Here is a 17,271-nt window from a genome sequence, read left to right as displayed (position 1 = left end):
GGGAGACTGGCTGTGCTGCCCCCAAGTAAGTACACTAGTAGGAATTATTCTTTACACTGAGGGTCCCCACTTGTGTGAATGCAGAGCCAAACGTAACTGTTCAATGAAAGCCTGCATCTTCTCCTTGGCTACTCCACCTACTCTCACAACAAGCCTACAAGCAGATCCTAAGGGCTCTGCTTCCAGTGCATGCCAACCCCATTCTATTTCCACTGCATCGGCACCACCCATCTTCATTCCTTCTCTGCACTGCATTTCCCACACAGCAGCAAAGGCAGTCATTTAACTGCAGACTCAACCTTCACCTTTGAAAACAAGAAAGATGCCACAGTTTTGCAATATACATAAAGTAAATTCCTCCCAGGGCCTTGCAGACCAGGTCTATCAAAGCCTGTGCACCCCATGACCAGTCTCACTCCATTCTCCTTTTAGATCTGGGTCATAGCACCACTTTTGGTGCTTATCAAAGCAGTCATCCAGTTCCACCCATAAGGATGCTTCTCCATCATCCTGCAGGGTGGACTTCAGTCCTCTGGCCTCTGTGCACATGTGACTAAACTTGGAAAGCACACCCTCTTACCACCAGCTTTATTTTCTTCCTGTAGTTAACTGTTCCTGGGTCCTGCCACGTTCATGTGTTAGCAGGTTCCTGTTAGCCTCATCATAATGCAGCTTCCTGAGGGGAGGGAGCATGGCTGGCCTGCTCTAGCTCTAGCACCTGGTATTCTGAGAGGAAACATAGGCTCAAGTGGCCAAGCACTTTACTCCAGGATACACAGCTAGCAAGATGTGCAGCTGAGAGCTGGACTCGGGCTTTGTCATCATGAAATCTGCAATCTTCAGTTTCCTTTGTGCTGTGTCTTGGGCAACACTACCGTCTGTTCTGCCACATTTAATTTCCATGCTTCCAGGAAAAGCGACCACATGGTTTTCTCACTCATTCTTGTTCACTTAACTACACCGATTAGTTGTTAAACATCTACTGCTGTGTGACCTTGGGGAGATTTACTAGCTACTCTGACTCAACTTATTCTTATAAGTAAGCACCTTCTTACTTACTGAAGTGAAGAATCACCTATTTTCATCCTCAAATGCTCCGGTGAGATGGGTGGCATTATGGACCAGGTTTGCAGTGCTGAGGAAGAATCACAGACAGCTTATAGAATCTGTTTTAGTGTCTGCTGATGACAGACCAGGACCCCAGCTCCCAGTTCACACCATGCATCCATGTTCTAACAGGGTACCCAAACTCCTGCTTTAGTGATGGAAAGTGACCATCATTCACACTTAAGTAAACAAAGAACGCAAGTCATGCTTTTAAAACAGAGAACAATTAGATTTTAGTTAGAGGAGGAATACAGGTTGGATGTAGTGGCACATGCCTTCAATCCCAGTACTTGCAGATGCAGATCAAGTTCAAGACCAGTCAAGTCTACATAGTGAGTTCTAGCCCAGCTATGGCTATACAGTGAGATCCTGTCTCAAAACAAGAATTATCAAAAACTTAAGAAAACTTAAGTTATACTCATGGATTTTCTCTGGTTATGAGAAAAGTCTGACAGTGTAATGGAGTCAATACTAGAATCACTACATGTACAGAAAAGGCTTGGCTTAAATTCATATATAATGTAGACAGCAAATCAAATTCATATTGTAAACTAGGATGTAGTAGTTGGTCTAAAAACAAGTTTGTAAAAATGTGTAAGGGAGAGGAGAACAAGCATTGTGCCATAGGAAAAAGACCCCAGAAGTTTGAAAACAAGGATCTAGGCTGACGGAGCTGAAGTTATCAGAACCTTGGACAGCGCCAAGAGGGCTTTTGGCTCCCTCAAAGGGCTTTATGAGATGCTCCATTTTTATCTTTATAAGTTGTTCCTCGGCTTCTTTGCTTCTAAACACCTGTCTTACTTTCACTGGTGCACATATGAAAGCTTACTGTGTGCGGAACCTACAATGATGGGATAATTTTAAACAAGTCTTCCTGCAGCAAAAATGCCTGGCTGGCGGCATCTTTTAAGTTTTTCCATTCTAGGATGGAGACGAAAAAAAAAATAGCAAAACAAACAAACAAACAAACAAATAACTAAATAATGCACAATTTAAATGTCAGGCATTGTTATGAATCACTCCCAAGGAGAGCAGATTTAAGACCCCCACAGGCCGACATCGGATTTGAAGCTTGCTAGCTAACAGGCCCCCTTGCACCCAATCATTTTTCTGCATCTCCTTTTGCAAGAGTATGTTCTAGTGGTTCCCAAAGTGCCATGGCTGGATTCTGAGTTACCAAGCAAGACATGCACCTTGACATTTGCTTTCACACAATTCCTAAAAACACAGTTTTAAAGTCCTCCCTATTGTTAGGTATGACAAAAGAACCACTCTGCAAACACTTAGCTTTACTACCAAGCCAAGAATCCTGTCTTTTCTATCTGTGAAAATGAAGTAAGCCAAACGCTTTGTCAATTTGCTCTTGAAAACAATACGGTCACAAAACTCACTGTGACTATTCCGTATCTTTACAAATGTCATGGGACTGCCCTGTTTCCCACCCCCACAAAGGGCTGATTGAGGTGGCAAATTAATCCTCTACAGCGTGTAGAACAAGGTTCTGGGAAGCCCCAAGCCCACTGGTAGAGCACAGGGAAGCTGTTGTGTTCAATCCTTCATCTCCAGGGAATCAAAAGGAGCCACAATGCAGTCATCAGCATGTTTTCACTCTGCAAGACCCACACTTCCTATTTAGAGCACACATCCATACCCCATTCTGCATTCTCACAAGGCTCCTTTTATTTATTTGTGTTTGTTATTATATGGTGCATACCAACATGTTTGTGTGACTCCACTGGTGTGTACACACCCATTGAGAGGAAAAAAGAATGTCCATTGTAAACTTGTTAAAAGGAGAAAGGGACCCCCACTGTTTTTCCTTTGGCCAGAACTCTATAGAGAGAGGATTTTAACTCTTGATGTCCCAGAAGGGAATGGTTTCTTTGTGTATTTTACATTTTGCAATGGCTGAACATCACAAATGCATCTAAACTGCCATAGGCCTAGAATCTGGTATTTCTTCAGTTCCACAGCTCGCACCAGACAGTGAACTATGTATGGGAACTGCTGTTTAATAGCTCAAGCTGTTCTTACAAAGCGAGGTAAGCATGAAGAAACTCACAAGGACTCCATTTGGGAACAGTATTTTTGTGAAGCTTTTGGTTGGGTCTTTACTGGTTTTATTTCAGAAGTATAAATATGAACTATGTGATGTCTCTGGATATTTTAGTTTTGAACATGCGTGTTCAGAAAACTAATGCTAAGTACCCACAACATGAACCACTAGCTCATGGTGATTTTATTAGTGAGTCAGGTAGCTACACAGAGTCTAGTGCCTCCATAATCCAGTTCGACCTGGTATAAAAATATAACAAAAGCTAGCTAGATAGCAATATATTCTTGCTCTTCCAAATTACATTTGTACTTATGGCAACAAAGCTAAAATGGAGTGGTCTTTTTGACAGCCACACTTTTAAGCAGATGCTATGGACGTTCCTTTCACACAGAGGCAATGCACATCAAACAGAAAACAAGTGTTCCTTTCTGTGTCAGAGAGGCATGAATAAGGCAAGATGTAACTATCTGCTTTATTATGGACTCCGTACCTCTAAGTCAGCCTGGGATGCAAACAGTTAAGTGCCACATGCTCTTTCACCCATTCTCACTCCTTTCCAACTTCCAAAGGACAGGGCTCAGTGACAACACAGTGCATGGAATGAAGAAGGAGAGTTCTCAAATTAATTAGCTGGAAATGAGTCATGTCAATGTTTTGGAAAGGCAGAAGGGGAGAAAAGAGATTGGTAGAATTAATCACAGTGAGAAACTTACTTCAAGAGCCCACCAGAGTTCAGAAATCCAATGAGCAGCAGAGAATCAAAGGAATGAAGCATACTTGCCATCTGAAAGGATGGACAGAATCCAATCAAGGGTCCCAGTCTTTGCCAAGAAGGGGCTATGCCCTCAAAAATGTTTATTATCCACTACAACGGTAAGCACAAGGTATATGACTTGAAAGCACGTTCTACCCAGGGGCACAAAGGTGAGGCAGACAGTTTACACTTACTGCAAAGAAATAAAGAAAACTTCCACTTGTAGCTTACACACATTGAACTCTAAAGGACTGAGAGGTCCCACATCTGTGCTCTACATTTCCAATACTTGGGATTTCATATACTGCAGAGATGAGAGATCCACGAGATGGAATCTGAGCATGTTCCGATGGAGAGGTCATTCACTAAGAAAAAACAAAAGAAACAGGGTCATACCTACAGCACATCTATTTACAAGAACCATGAAAGGGAAAATGCAGAGCTTTGCTTACATCACGGTCACGGAGGACCAAGAAGATCCTTAAAGGATACATGCAATAGCACATGAAAAATGGCAGTGAATGCTGCTACCTTAAAAGAAAGCCTAGTTCTGGCCAGGAACTTGTTTATACCACGTATACGTTTCAGTATGTTTTTGTATGTTATGATCTGCATGACTTCTAATTTTATGCAAATGGCATCACAAAGCCTGACCAAAAAGTTCTTTGAAGCACTATTTAGTGCTGGCTGGTAATCATTCCAGAGAACAACTTCTCCCTGTCTTCTCTGCTCCCTATAACAATCTCTCACTTCCAAGGTCACAGGGATGCAGGGCCAGCTCCAGGGGGAGACTGGAGGACAGTTTACATGAGAATACTTACAGGTGGGGGGACGTCGTTATTAGGCTTCAGAATCAGCTTCTCCCCACTCTTTTCAACTTCAAAACCCATTTTCTTCAGCAGGGATGCATCTGCCAACCCCTGCTCCTCCATTTTTGCAATGAAATCTTGATTTTGGCTGTTGTCTTCAGTGAGATTTCGCACAGCATACACCACCCACTGCATCATGACTGGAGTCAGAGTGAAGGAATTTAATAGCATACTTCCCATTTCTGTAACTCACATGACTGTCAGAGGTAAACAGTGAAGGAGAACAAGAATACTGATGAGATTTTTCTAGAGGGTTAGAAAGAATATAAATATGCACTCAAAGAGGAAACCATTTAAAAGGCTGTAAAGGTGCACACGTGCTTGTGTGTCCAGTCCCAGAGAACAGCTCACTGAGTGTCTGATGAACAAGGTTATGAGTGCGCACACATGCACATGGGTGCGGGGTTGCGGGGGTCGGGGGGGGGTGTCGGGGGGGGGCCCAGAGCAGCTACTGCTGAGGTTTATGAACACAGCAGTACACATATGTACACTCCTGGGCTTTATGTCAATTCACTAGGGAAGGACAAGAGGAGCTCTGCAGACAAGTCAGAGGCGCTGGGAAAAAAATAAGACAGGAAACTAGCTCTGTTTAAAGTGCAGTTATCAGTAAGAATGGTTTCCTAGGAGTTACCATGGAATTTCTCTCATTCAGTATTTCAGAGACAAAGCCTCAGCTGTGGAGGATTTGCTAGGTTCAGTGTGAAACACTCGTGCTCTGAAAGTACACGACCCGCACTGCCTCCCCATGCCCAGGCCCTCAAATGAAATGCTCTGCTTGGTGTCCCCACATCAGAATGAAGACGACAGAAGCTTGGGGTCACATCACTGCATTATTCATGATGACTAAGGTGGCAGGAAAACTGAAAGCTGCTACTCTACAGAGTACTACCAAGGGTAGGCTTTTTGTTTAGGGCTTCACTCTGGTCCAGAGGGAACCACAGGAACCTAGGCTAGCATAAAAATATTTCCAGAGAAATAGGCCTATCTGCTCATGATCAATAGAGTATCAAAATCATCAAATCCAGAGGGCTGGGGATGTAGCACTGTGGTCCAGTGTGCTTACACAACACAACATTCACTGGGTCATGGTTTTGGTCTCCAGCACACACAAAAAAGGAAGGATCATTTTCCTGATAGCCATTAGATACACACTCAGACAGTTCCAAAGGCAGACGGGGTGCATGAGGCTCCAAAAGGCATCAGACTAAGCTTCTGATCCTGCCCTAGGCTTCTCTCAGACTGGTTCTGAGACATTTCTAGACTACTAATCAGAAGTGAAACCCAAGAGAGGCTGTCAACAGTAATAAAGGTGGGGGCTCTTCTTATAGAATTAAAAAAAGAAAGAAAGAAACAGTTTCTCTCTAGTTCAATAACCTCAAATGAAATTAAAATTTGAATCTATTCACTAAGAATCAAAGCATTAAAAGTAGGGGTACTATATGATCTAGGGGTATTATGGGGTTTTAAATGGTTGTGCCATCCTAGTCTTTATAACCCAACCCTGATTCATAATCCAGTCCAGCCTTTTTACACTGTCTCAGGTCAGCTCTCTTCCTGATCATGACTCTTTCTCTGGCTGACCTCATGTCTGTGGGACTATGGGGCCTGGACAGAGCCTAGCACAGAGAAAAGTCCTACTTAGCAGCCTTGAATAAATGAATGAAAGATCTGTTGGTATTTGAAGGTTTATCACTGAAACCACTTGAGGGTATCAATGGCTGAGTGCTTCCAAAGGTACAGAACAGAAGCTGCACTCGCCGGCAGATGCTGAGTCTGTACTTATCACCCCTTGCTAGAGACTGTTTTCACCTGGCAATCTGTCTGCCATCCATCATGACAAGGCCCAGCTCCTTTATAAGACTCTGCTTCTTTTCTAAAAACCAAATCCACAAATACTGAAATAAAACCTGAATTTGCATTTCTCCCCTTTCCATGATCACTGGGTCTCCACCTTGTGCCATGAGAGAAAATAAAAATAACATTTGTGGGTGCCACCCACTTTCAACACAAGAAGTAATTTCTAAACAATTTATTTTCTACACCTAACGTGACACGATCACCATACAAACTCATCCTTTTACTTTTTATAGAAAAGAGGAAGCAGCAATCACGACGAGAAGTGACAAAGGAGCAAACATTTGAGGCACACACTCAGAAAGACGCCGTGTAAGACTGGAGATGGGGTTGGTTCGCAGATACAGCTCTACAGCTGTAAATGGCAGAGGCCAAACATTCTCTCCTTTCTGGAACTTCCTGGCTATTAACTTAAAGATAAACGGACTTGAACAAATTTGAGGTTGCCAAGATTCTTCTAATAGCTCCTGCAATCAAAGTCCTGTACATGTTCTTAGGTAGACAAGAAGAAAGCACCCCTCCCTCTAAGTGACCACCAGCAGCTGATGGTGCTGTCCATCAACAGAACAAACACTGTTTCTATTCAAATGAAAACATCTGGGCACGACTGTCCAGGGTTTCAGATTACACATAAATTTCTAAAGTTTGTTTTTACTAGGTGTTCAGGCTTTAATTTTTCTTTTTAACTTAATTTTTAAACTCACATATCAAAGACATGAGATTGTTCATATTTCCGAGCTCCATATGACATTTCAACACATATATGTGCATACACTGCAGAGTTCACACCTACCTCATCCAACAATTTTATTATCATTTATCTATCATTAGTGTGTATACTCATGAATGATGCATAGAGGTGTGCACAATATGTCTGTAGAGGTCAGAGGATAACTCTGTAGAGTCAGTTCTCTCCATAAACCTTTACCTGGGTTCTGGGGCGTGAATTCAGGTTGACAGGCTTGCAGAGCAAGGGCCTTTACCCTCATTGAGCCATTTTGCTGGCCCTCTTTTCCCCTGTTTTATTTGGGTATATGCATGATGTGTGTCTGTGTGTTGGGGAGCATGTGTGCCATGGTGCATGTATGGAGGTCAGCACTGGAGCCTTTCTGCAGAACACGTTGGTGCTGTGACCTCGGCCACAGAGACCACAGTGGCAGTTAGCATCATGCTGCTGCTGCTGCTGCACCAGGAAGGGAAAGGGAGGAGGAGGAGGAGGAGGAGGAGGAGGAGGAGGAGGAGGAGGAGGAGGAGGAGGAGGAGGAGGAGGAGAACACCAGTGCTAGATGGGTATTCCATGGGTCTACGCTCTGTGGAGTTAGCTCTCTCTTTCCCTTCAATGTGGGTGTGAGCTCAAACTCGGGCTGCCAGGCTTGCAAGCACCTTTACTCACTAAACAATGTGTTAGCGCCAATATTACTAATCCTTTATGGTGAAAACATTAAACATCCTTTCTCCCAACTTTCTGACATTTAAAGTGCACTGTTGTTAACTAGTCACCCTACTGTGCCACAGCACCTGAACTTCTTATTCCTATCTGACCATAACTCAGTACTCAGAGATGACAGAAAGAAAGCACTTTTTTTCAGAAGATTGGAACTGAAAAGAGAAACACTGCTAAACACAATCTAAGAGCCGTCTGATCCGTAGTCCTGGGTCATGAATATGTATGGGCTCCTTGTTAGTGTGCTGTGAAAGACTGGAGCCTGAGTAGTCAGTTCAGACCTAGACAGTCTTAAGTGTCACAAGGGAGATTAAAACAAGTCCCAGTTAATATTCACATTGCCCTCTTGTTCCCTCTGTAAAAGGGACAGGGAACAAGAAAGAGTGGGGGAGAAAATTCAACATCTTCTAAAGTCTCTAATCCTACCAAAACTTCAAGTCCTTTATTGTATGCTTAGCTCTGGAGAGAGCGCTTTTACCGTTTCCATAGCTACTACAAATAGAAGGCATGAGCCTGTTTGTCGCAAAACTGCCTTGAAAGGGCCCGCAATCAGGGCTGCAGCTTTTCTGCAGAACACGCTGGTGTTGTGACCCAGGCCACAGAGACCACAGTGGCAGTTAGCACCATGCTGCTGCTGCTGCTGCACCAGGAAGAGGAGGAGAGGCTGAGGGCACCTGTGCCAGTTGGGCACTCCACGGGTCCATGCTAAGCCTGAAGCTGTGAACAGGCTAGGTGACTCAGTATTAGTGGACAAAAAATTGTACAAGTACCTTAGTACCAACCAGCAGACATGTCTACTTTAAAGTACAATCACCTGGTTAAAATGTTACCTGTTAAGACAGACTTCACCTAGTTATAGGCAGGCTGTTTCTAGGACTCAAGCCAACAGACTTCAAGTCTAAGGATGACTGTTGTCAGGCCCAAAGCCTGTCTAGGAGCCTGCTGAGAACGGGGCTAGCAAACACTGGCAAGAAACAGGGAACAGGTTGATGTAGTTCATACGATATATATGTCAGGGGATCGATTTCCGTGTCTACAAATTCAACTAACCTCTAGTTGTCAGGACCAATGACAGGTGAGTGACCTGTGGCTGCTCTGAGAGTAAGTAGTTGTAAAGACAGTAGGCCAAAGAAGCATGGTATTTAACATTCTGCCCCTCAGAGGTTGACCTATGGCCTTGGATATGTAAGGAACCAGTAAGCAAGGAACTATTAAAAGTATGGGTTTGGGAAACCTACATTCCATTGATAACAATTTAAATATCAAAGGCTTTTACTTGAATTTTAGGATATATGTATACTTGATATAACATCTGTATATGCATGCCATATAATAATCTTTACCTAGAGTATGTTGAGAAGTTACTTTAGACAGTGAGCCAGTGAAGGAATGGGATTTACATGCATACAGCTTCAGAGGAGCTCTGCTGTAGGGCAGACAGAGAGCAGGCATGGAGATCCTCCAACAACTGCACTGTAAGAGTCGAGTCAGAGACAGACAAGTCTCCTTCAAGGGCCTTTACAAACCACATCATAGACGGTTATGAGGATCAGAGTGAACAATAAGTACCTGCAGCACACTAAACAACAACCTTTTCAAACTATGCAAAACTGAGGTGTAGGAGCATAGCAAGCAGTCGGTTATAAAACTTCTGCAAATTCTTTATTTTACTAAAACCCAAGTGTGCTGATTTCCTCATACAAGGAAGGAAAAACGTGAAGGTATGGACCAGGAACAAAGTGTGCTCAGCACCCCCAGCCCTCTTGGGAGGAGCTGGGTGGCCTCCATCAACCCTCCCTCAGAGGCAGGACTAACTCATGGAGAGGAAGGGGAAGCATCCGTAGACTCATGGTCACAACAAAGGCTGGAAGGAGGCTCATGGAGAGGAGTGGGCAGACAGGACGGAGGTGTTCAGTGGGGAAAGGTGTCTATTCTTCCACAAAGCCAGAGGTTTCTCTGCACAGGCCAACCATTTCTAGACATCCAGAGATATTTCTGTTGCTTTCATAATGAAGTTCATTCTACATCACTGTTAACTTTTATCATTATCTTTGGTTATCAACACTCATTCACTACACCCTCTTCTCATTCAGAAACTAAAGAGAAAAGCTCAGTGGGGGCAGATCTTCCTAAATTCCTTGCATGGTGCTGGAACCAGTGTATGCAGTAACCACCACAAACCACCCACACTGGCTCCTCCTACTGCCCTAAATTGTTGGACTATCTAGTATCTAATTTTCTTCTGCGTTTTGTATTTTAATACAAGGGAACATCTGTGCTCTGAGTGTTTCAGTGAGCGCTGCTGCATGTGCTGTTTCACGGTTTGCAGCCTGTTGTCTTAACAGCGTCTAACAAATCACAGCTCAAGTCATGTGTGCATACCTGCCAACTTACTAATTAATGGCTAACTGCCAACACTGAAAGCAGTAAAAAGGAAAAACAAATAGAAGAGGGTGGGAAAGAAAAATCTGCCACATTAGTGAATTATAGGTCATAATATGAAGAATATGGAATACGTGTTCTTAATACATGCTACAAATAGCAAGTAGTTTCTGCCTATACAGAGGGAAAGTCATCTCAGAATCATCACTGCTTTACAGACTAAGTGCTTTCCTGTCCTCTCCAGCCACAAGGGAGACAGGACATTTCAGAGATGTTGCAGAACTGCCTGAACAGCTGTCACTGGAGACTTGCTCCTCTGTGCCAAGTCCACACTCACTGTCCTTGCAGCATACAACTTACTTTTCCTAGAGTGACCTTTAAAGATGAGGTGAGACACTGTTTCAAGGGCCTCCTCCTCGAAGCCCACACATCTCTCCACCTTTTGAAGGCTCCCACTTCCTGATAGCATCTGTGGGAAGGGTGGGGACCATGCCACATACCGCCCTCTGTCTGGACCCTGGCTGAATTCTATGCTCTCTCCTTCAATCCCAGATGCACACCATCCAGCATCCAAGATGAGAAAGAAAACATACTGTGGGCCCATCCAGCTGGCAGTGAAGTCATGGAAGACGACATTCTCCCTGCCAGACAGTCATCACTAGCACTGCCCACTCCAAATGCTTCTGTGGCGAGCAAAGGCTGTGCTCGCAGGTACCTTGTCTTCACAGGGTTTTGGTGGTGAAGATCTTAGAGCACTGAAACTAATTTTGTACATTACATACTCTGGAATCCTTTTTACTACCCACTTCAAAGCAGAGCGTGGTATAAAGCAGGCACAGTCTGGCATCCCTATCACACTACAGGTTTCAGGATCAGAAACAACCAATACCACTTCTAACCCAGACCACACCAAAGGGCTCTGGGGCCGCAAGTGGTTCCATTTGTATTTGGGGCAGCACTCTGACGTCACTTCTGAGACTAACAGGGCTGCTGCATGCGGCATGCTAAAAAGTGTCCAGCACATGCACTGAACACAGGGCATAGGAGCAGGATTCTACAGCACTCTGGGAATGCTTTCCTTCCTGTGCTCCCTGACTCTTGCAGAGTATGTGTCGCTCACCTGCCAGGCTCCTCATTACCTGAGCTGTGACCTTTGGTATGTAGAGCTTAAGTGGTCTAACTATTTGACCAGAGACAGCTGCTCAGTTCCTGTGTCAGATTTGGGCTGTGAGATGTTGAGGACCACATATAGATGCACAACACAAGCACAGGCACCTTCATTCTTGTTGTGGAGCCAGCTGGGGAGAATATCAGGCTTCTAAAGAAGACAGCGCCCAGGACTCCAGTCATACCCAGGTCCCCACTAACAGTGCCATGGCTGAGCTTTATTGCCTGAAAGAGAAATTCAGGGCACAGCAAGGCCCCACCTGCTGAGTGAAGAGATGTTTATAAAATGCACAGAACTCTGGAATAGAAGAGACATCAGAAAAGCTGCTTCATCTGAACCTATTCAGAGTACACTCCCACTCTCAGAGAGACTTTCAAAGAGGAACTCACACCTGATTTTTGACAAAGAAACCAAAACTGTACCATGGAAACAAGAAAGCATCTTCAACAAATGGTGCTGGCATAACTGGATGTCAACATGTAGAAGACTGCAAATAGATCCATATCTATCACCATGCACAAAACTCAAATCCAAGACTTCAACATAAATCCAGTTACACTGAACTTGATAGAAGAGAAAGTAGGAAGCAGTCTTGAATGCATTGGCACAGGAGACCACTTCCTAAATATGACACCAGCAGCACAGACACTGAGAGCAACAATTAATAAATGGGATCTTCTGAAACTGAGAAGTTTTTGTAAGGCAAAGGACATAGTCAACAAGAAAATAAATAAATTAATTAAAAAATTAAAAAAGAAAATTCTTCATTCAAATCAACCGCATTATCCAAAAGCAAGAGCACAAACAGCCAATACATTTATGAAAATGATCATGAAAAATGTTCAACATCTTTAATCCTTAGGAAAGTTCAAACAAAAACTATACTGAGTGTGTACATGCTGCACACACATACATACAAGTAGGCAAACATTCACATAATAAGAAATTAAAGTTTGGGTTTTTTTTTTTTTTTTTTTTTTTTTTTTTTTTTTTTTTTTGAGATAGGGTTTCTCTGTGTAGCTTTGTGCCTTTTCCTGGAACTCACTTGGTAGACCAGGCTGGCCTCGAACTCACAGAGATCCACCTGGCTCTGCCTCCCGAATACTGGGATTAAAGGCGTGCGCCACCACCACCTGGCAAGTTTGGGTATTTATCTCATGCAGTCAGATTAGATTTTGGGCACAAATCTAATCACAGCTGGTGTGAATATAGGCTAGTATAGCCAGGACAGAGTACAAGAGACAGGTTCTTCAAAATACTAAATGTAGAACTATCAGTTTATTTAGCTGTGCCCTTCTTGACTATGTACCCAAGGAACTTTATCATTATAATACAATAAGTACCTTTATGTTCATGTATGTTTCTGTAGTCACAGGAGTCAAAATGCAGAACTATAGTTCATGTTCAACAAATGAAAGAATAAAATGATGTATATGTGTAATGGAGTATTATGTCATAAAGATGAATAAAAGCCTATTATTTTTTTGCACCTGGAAAAAAAAATAAGACAAAACAACAGCCTATAGAATGGGAAAAGATCTTTACCGACCCCACATCTGACCGAGGGCTGATCTCCAAAATATATAAAGAATTCAAGAAACTAGACATCAAAATACCAAGCAATCCAATTAAAAAATGGGCTACAGAGCTAAATAAACAATTTGCAACAGAAGAATCTCAAATGGCTGAAAGACATTTAAGGAACTGCTCAACATCCTTAGTCATCAGGGAAATGCAAATCAAAATGACTCTGAGATACCATCTTACACCTATAAGAATGGCTATGATCAAAAACACTGATAACAGCTTATGTTGGAGAGGATACAGAGCAAGGGGAACACTCCTCCACTTTTGGTGGGAGTGCAAACTTGTACAGCCACTTTGGAAATCAGTATGGCGGTTTCTCAGAAAATTGGGGATCAATCTTCCTTAAGACCCAATGATACCACTCTTGGGCATATACTCAAGGAATGCTCATACCACAAGGACACATGCTCAACTATGTTCATAGCAGCATGATTCATATTAGTCAGAACCTGGAAACAACCTAGATGCATCTCAACTGAAGAATGGCTAAAGAAAATGTGGCACATATACACAAATGGAGTACTACTCAGGAGAGAAAAACAATGACATCATGAAATTTGCAGGCAAATAGATGGAACGAGGAAATATCATCCCTGAGTGAGGTAACCCAGAGTCAGAAGGACAAACGTGGTATGTACTCACTCATAAGTGGATACTAGATGTAAAGCAAAGGATAACCAGACTACAACCCACAGCTCCAGAGAAGCTAGCTAACAAGAACCCTGAGAGGGGACGCATGAATTGCCCTGTGAAGGAGAAATAGATGAGATCTCCATGAGCAAACTGGGAGTGAGGGAGGGGGCAATAGAGGGCAGGGGATGGGGGATGAGAACATAAGAGAACAGTATGTTCAAGCTGGAATAGTGACAGAGTGGGAGATCAAGGAAAGAGATACCATGATAGATGGAGACATCATGGGAATAGGGAGAAACAGGATGCTGGGGAAGTTCCAGGAATCCACAAAGATGACCCCACCTTAGGCTACTAGCAATAGTGGAGAGTGTGCCTGGACTGGCTTACTCCGGTAATCAGATTGGTGAATACTCTGTCATCATAAAGCCTTCATCCAGTAACTGATGAAAGCAGATGTAGAGATCCACATGGTGCATGGATCAGGACCCATCCCTGGTGCATGAGTGAGTTTTTTGGAGCCTAGTGCCTATGGTGGGACACCTTGCGCAGCCTTGGTGCAGTGGGAGGGACTTAGACCTGCCTCAACTGAATGTACCTGGTTCTGCTGACTCCCCATGGGAGGCTTTGCCTTGGAGGAGCTGGGAATGGGGGGATAGATTGGGGGAGAAGGCTAGGGGGTGGGAGAAGGGAGAAGAGGGGGATCTGTGGTTGGTATGTAAAATGAATAGAAAATTTCTTAATAATAATAAAAAAAAGAGGAATTCACTTCAGTGTCTCCCACTTGCCAAGACTGAGAAGAGAATGGTCAGTGTATTTGCATAAAATTGGAAAAGTAGTAGTAAAAACAATAGCAGCAGACTCATGTTCAACCTAGTATGTGACAGTAGCTGTTTTAAGCACTTACTAACCCTATGATTATCCTCAACCTACTGAAGAGGAAACCAAGATCCTGAAAACCAAGAGGCTGAGTAACCTGTTGTGTGCCCTGCGATAAAAAGTGGTGAAGCCAGGGCACAGGCACAGGCAATGGGGCTCCAGCCCCCAGCTCCCATCTCAAGGCCATACAGCTTCCACACATACTCCTCTGCCTGCGGAGAGGACTGAATCCCCAGAAGAAGCAGGGCAGGCCTTCCTTCTGGCACTGAGTTTCATGCCAGAGTGCAAGGAAGGGAAGAATGATCAAGTTTGAGACTTGAAACTGGTTTCTTCCACTCCAAAAGGCCCACAGAACTACACTAACCTGCAGTCAGCATTCAGATCAATGGTCTCGGTAAAATACTTTCAGAACTAGCTAATAAACTAATGCTCAAAATGAAATGAAAATGTGAAGTTGAGAAAGTAATCCTATCTAAATTACAGGAGATTAGTGTTGGTCTAGCACTAATGACATTTCAGAAGTAATAAAGTGTAGCCAAGGGTCAAAAACAGTTCTGTGCTAGGAAGGATTAAATGAAGAACACAAATAACAAAGAGCTTCTGGTGGATCTGAGAGAAGACAAGACACAGCAGGTATCAACGAGCCAGGAAAGCCCCATCCTGTGAATGCTGGGGGTTTGGGCATTTGGATCCACTGTCCTGGCTGACGTTACTAGTCCCCTGGGGGGAAAAGGGGGCTGGTCATGAGTCACATGGCCATGTTGATATGCTGCTTCTGGCCCTTCCCCTCTCAAAAGCCTCCAGGAATGGAGTGGGCTGGAAGACTTAGGATCAGAAAGAGGTGTCTGTAAATATGTAATTAGGAGGAGGTGGCTGGAGAGCGGAGCTGATTCTTTCTATGCATGGGAACTCTAAGCCTGACTTCCTATCAGAGAGAAGCAGTCTGCATCTCTTTAACCTCCTAATGTCAGCCTACAACAGAAATTTATGAAAACAAGAGCTAATAAATACTTTAGACTGTTTCAAAGTTAGGTAAGTTGTAGTGGCGACACTACATTTCTAAAGTATTTCTAGATATCTTGCTTTTGTGGGGGAAATTAATTACAGAAATGTACTATTTTTGTTGTTATTGTCAGGTTTGCCTGTTGGCAGTACTAGGGTCTTGGTGCATGCTAAGCAAGCACTCTACCATTTATAGTCCCTTCTAGAAAAGTTAACACTTGAATGTGTTTTCTCATCTTATATAGACAATAGGACTTGCTATTTATACTAAAATTAGAGCCATGGATTAAGATCCCACAAAAGCTCAAACTGTTAATCACACATTGGAATCTCTCTCCAGAACTTAACCATGACCAAACCACAACCATTCATTTAGGAAGTATGAAGACATATGCCTTGTCTAGGTTGGGGAGCCCAGGTCTAGCTCCCGTACAGGGCTTTGTAGTAGCAGTCATTTCAAATGGGCATGTTTCCATGCCTCTTGGCTTTAAGTTCCTTCATTAATACAATGAGGATCACAGATTTTCTTGTATTATGTGAGGTGATGGTGTGGGCCTCATAGACATAAGTCTAAAGTGGACTGCCATTCATGCCATTAAACGCCTAAGAGTCCTGGCCACTCACAAAACCATTTGCCACAACTTTCTCTTTTATAAAATAAGGGTAATATTTTATGGTAATATTTTATAAAATAAAAGTAATATCTATGGTAATAAGATATCATGCAGATTAAATAAAATCACAATGTCATGGATAAGAATTGTTAATCAGATGTTTTGGCTTTTGGACCCAAAAGATCAGGAACCAACTCTGTGCGGGCCCTGAGGAGGGACTCAGTACAAGGAATGTCTACTGCATTGTTTTTCCAATTTCTCACTACAGGGAAATGTGACTCACCATCTTTACCAGTTCTCAGTGCACAGCTCAGGGGCATTAAATACAAGTGTGTTATAACCATCTCTACAATCCTGTGTGTGTGGTATATGTGTGTGTACCATGTGGAGGTCAGGGAGTGATGCTGATGGACACTAGTTACCATCTTGTTTTGTTTGTTTTTGAAGACAGGGATTTCTCTGTGTAAGCTTGTCTGTCCTGGAACTCGTTCTGTAGATCAGGCTGGCCTTGAACTCATAGAGATCCACCTGCCTCTGTCTCCTGAATGCTGGAAATAAAGGCTGCACCATCACCACCTGGCTCCATCTTATTTTGAGACAGAATCTCTTGCTGAATCTGAAGCATGTCATTTTTGACTAGGCTGGCTGGCCAAGTCTTCATGCTGTGCAGAAGCCACTTTGCCCTCTCCATAACCTTTGGTGCTGTACAACTGAAACTCTAAACCCATTAGGCAGTAATGCTCCCTTTTCCCCAGCTGCCGGCAAACATTTTCCCACTTTCTGTCTCCATGCTCCCAACTACACTAAGTACAAGGAGGCAGAGATAACATGTCTTTCGGAGAGTGACTTACTTTGTGGCCTTGAGGTTCACTGATGTCATAGCATGTGACAGTAGTTGATTTCTTTTTCAGAAAAAGACTAATAT

General features: G+C 43.3%; 1 protein-coding gene across 1 annotated transcript in view; it reads right to left on the bottom strand.

Moving 5' to 3' along the window:
* Positions 1-3,985: 3,985 nt before the first annotated feature.
* Atxn10 (ataxin 10) overlaps positions 3,986-17,271 on the bottom strand; it is a 142,499-nt gene continuing 129,213 nt past the window's right edge. The window contains exons 11-12 of the mRNA XM_042265503.2: positions 4,739-4,926; positions 3,986-4,282 (exon numbers count right to left, since the gene is read on the bottom strand). Coding sequence (XP_042121437.1) covers positions 4,280-4,282; positions 4,739-4,926 — 191 coding nt within the window. The 3' untranslated portion in view covers positions 3,986-4,279. The remainder of the gene's footprint in view (positions 4,283-4,738; positions 4,927-17,271) is intronic.

The sequence above is a fragment of the Peromyscus maniculatus genome, chromosome 20, assembly GCF_049852395.1.
Source record: "Peromyscus maniculatus bairdii isolate BWxNUB_F1_BW_parent chromosome 20, HU_Pman_BW_mat_3.1, whole genome shotgun sequence".
NCBI lineage: Eukaryota > Metazoa > Chordata > Mammalia > Rodentia > Cricetidae > Peromyscus > Peromyscus maniculatus.
This window is presented reverse-complemented; position numbering and strand designations above follow the sequence as displayed.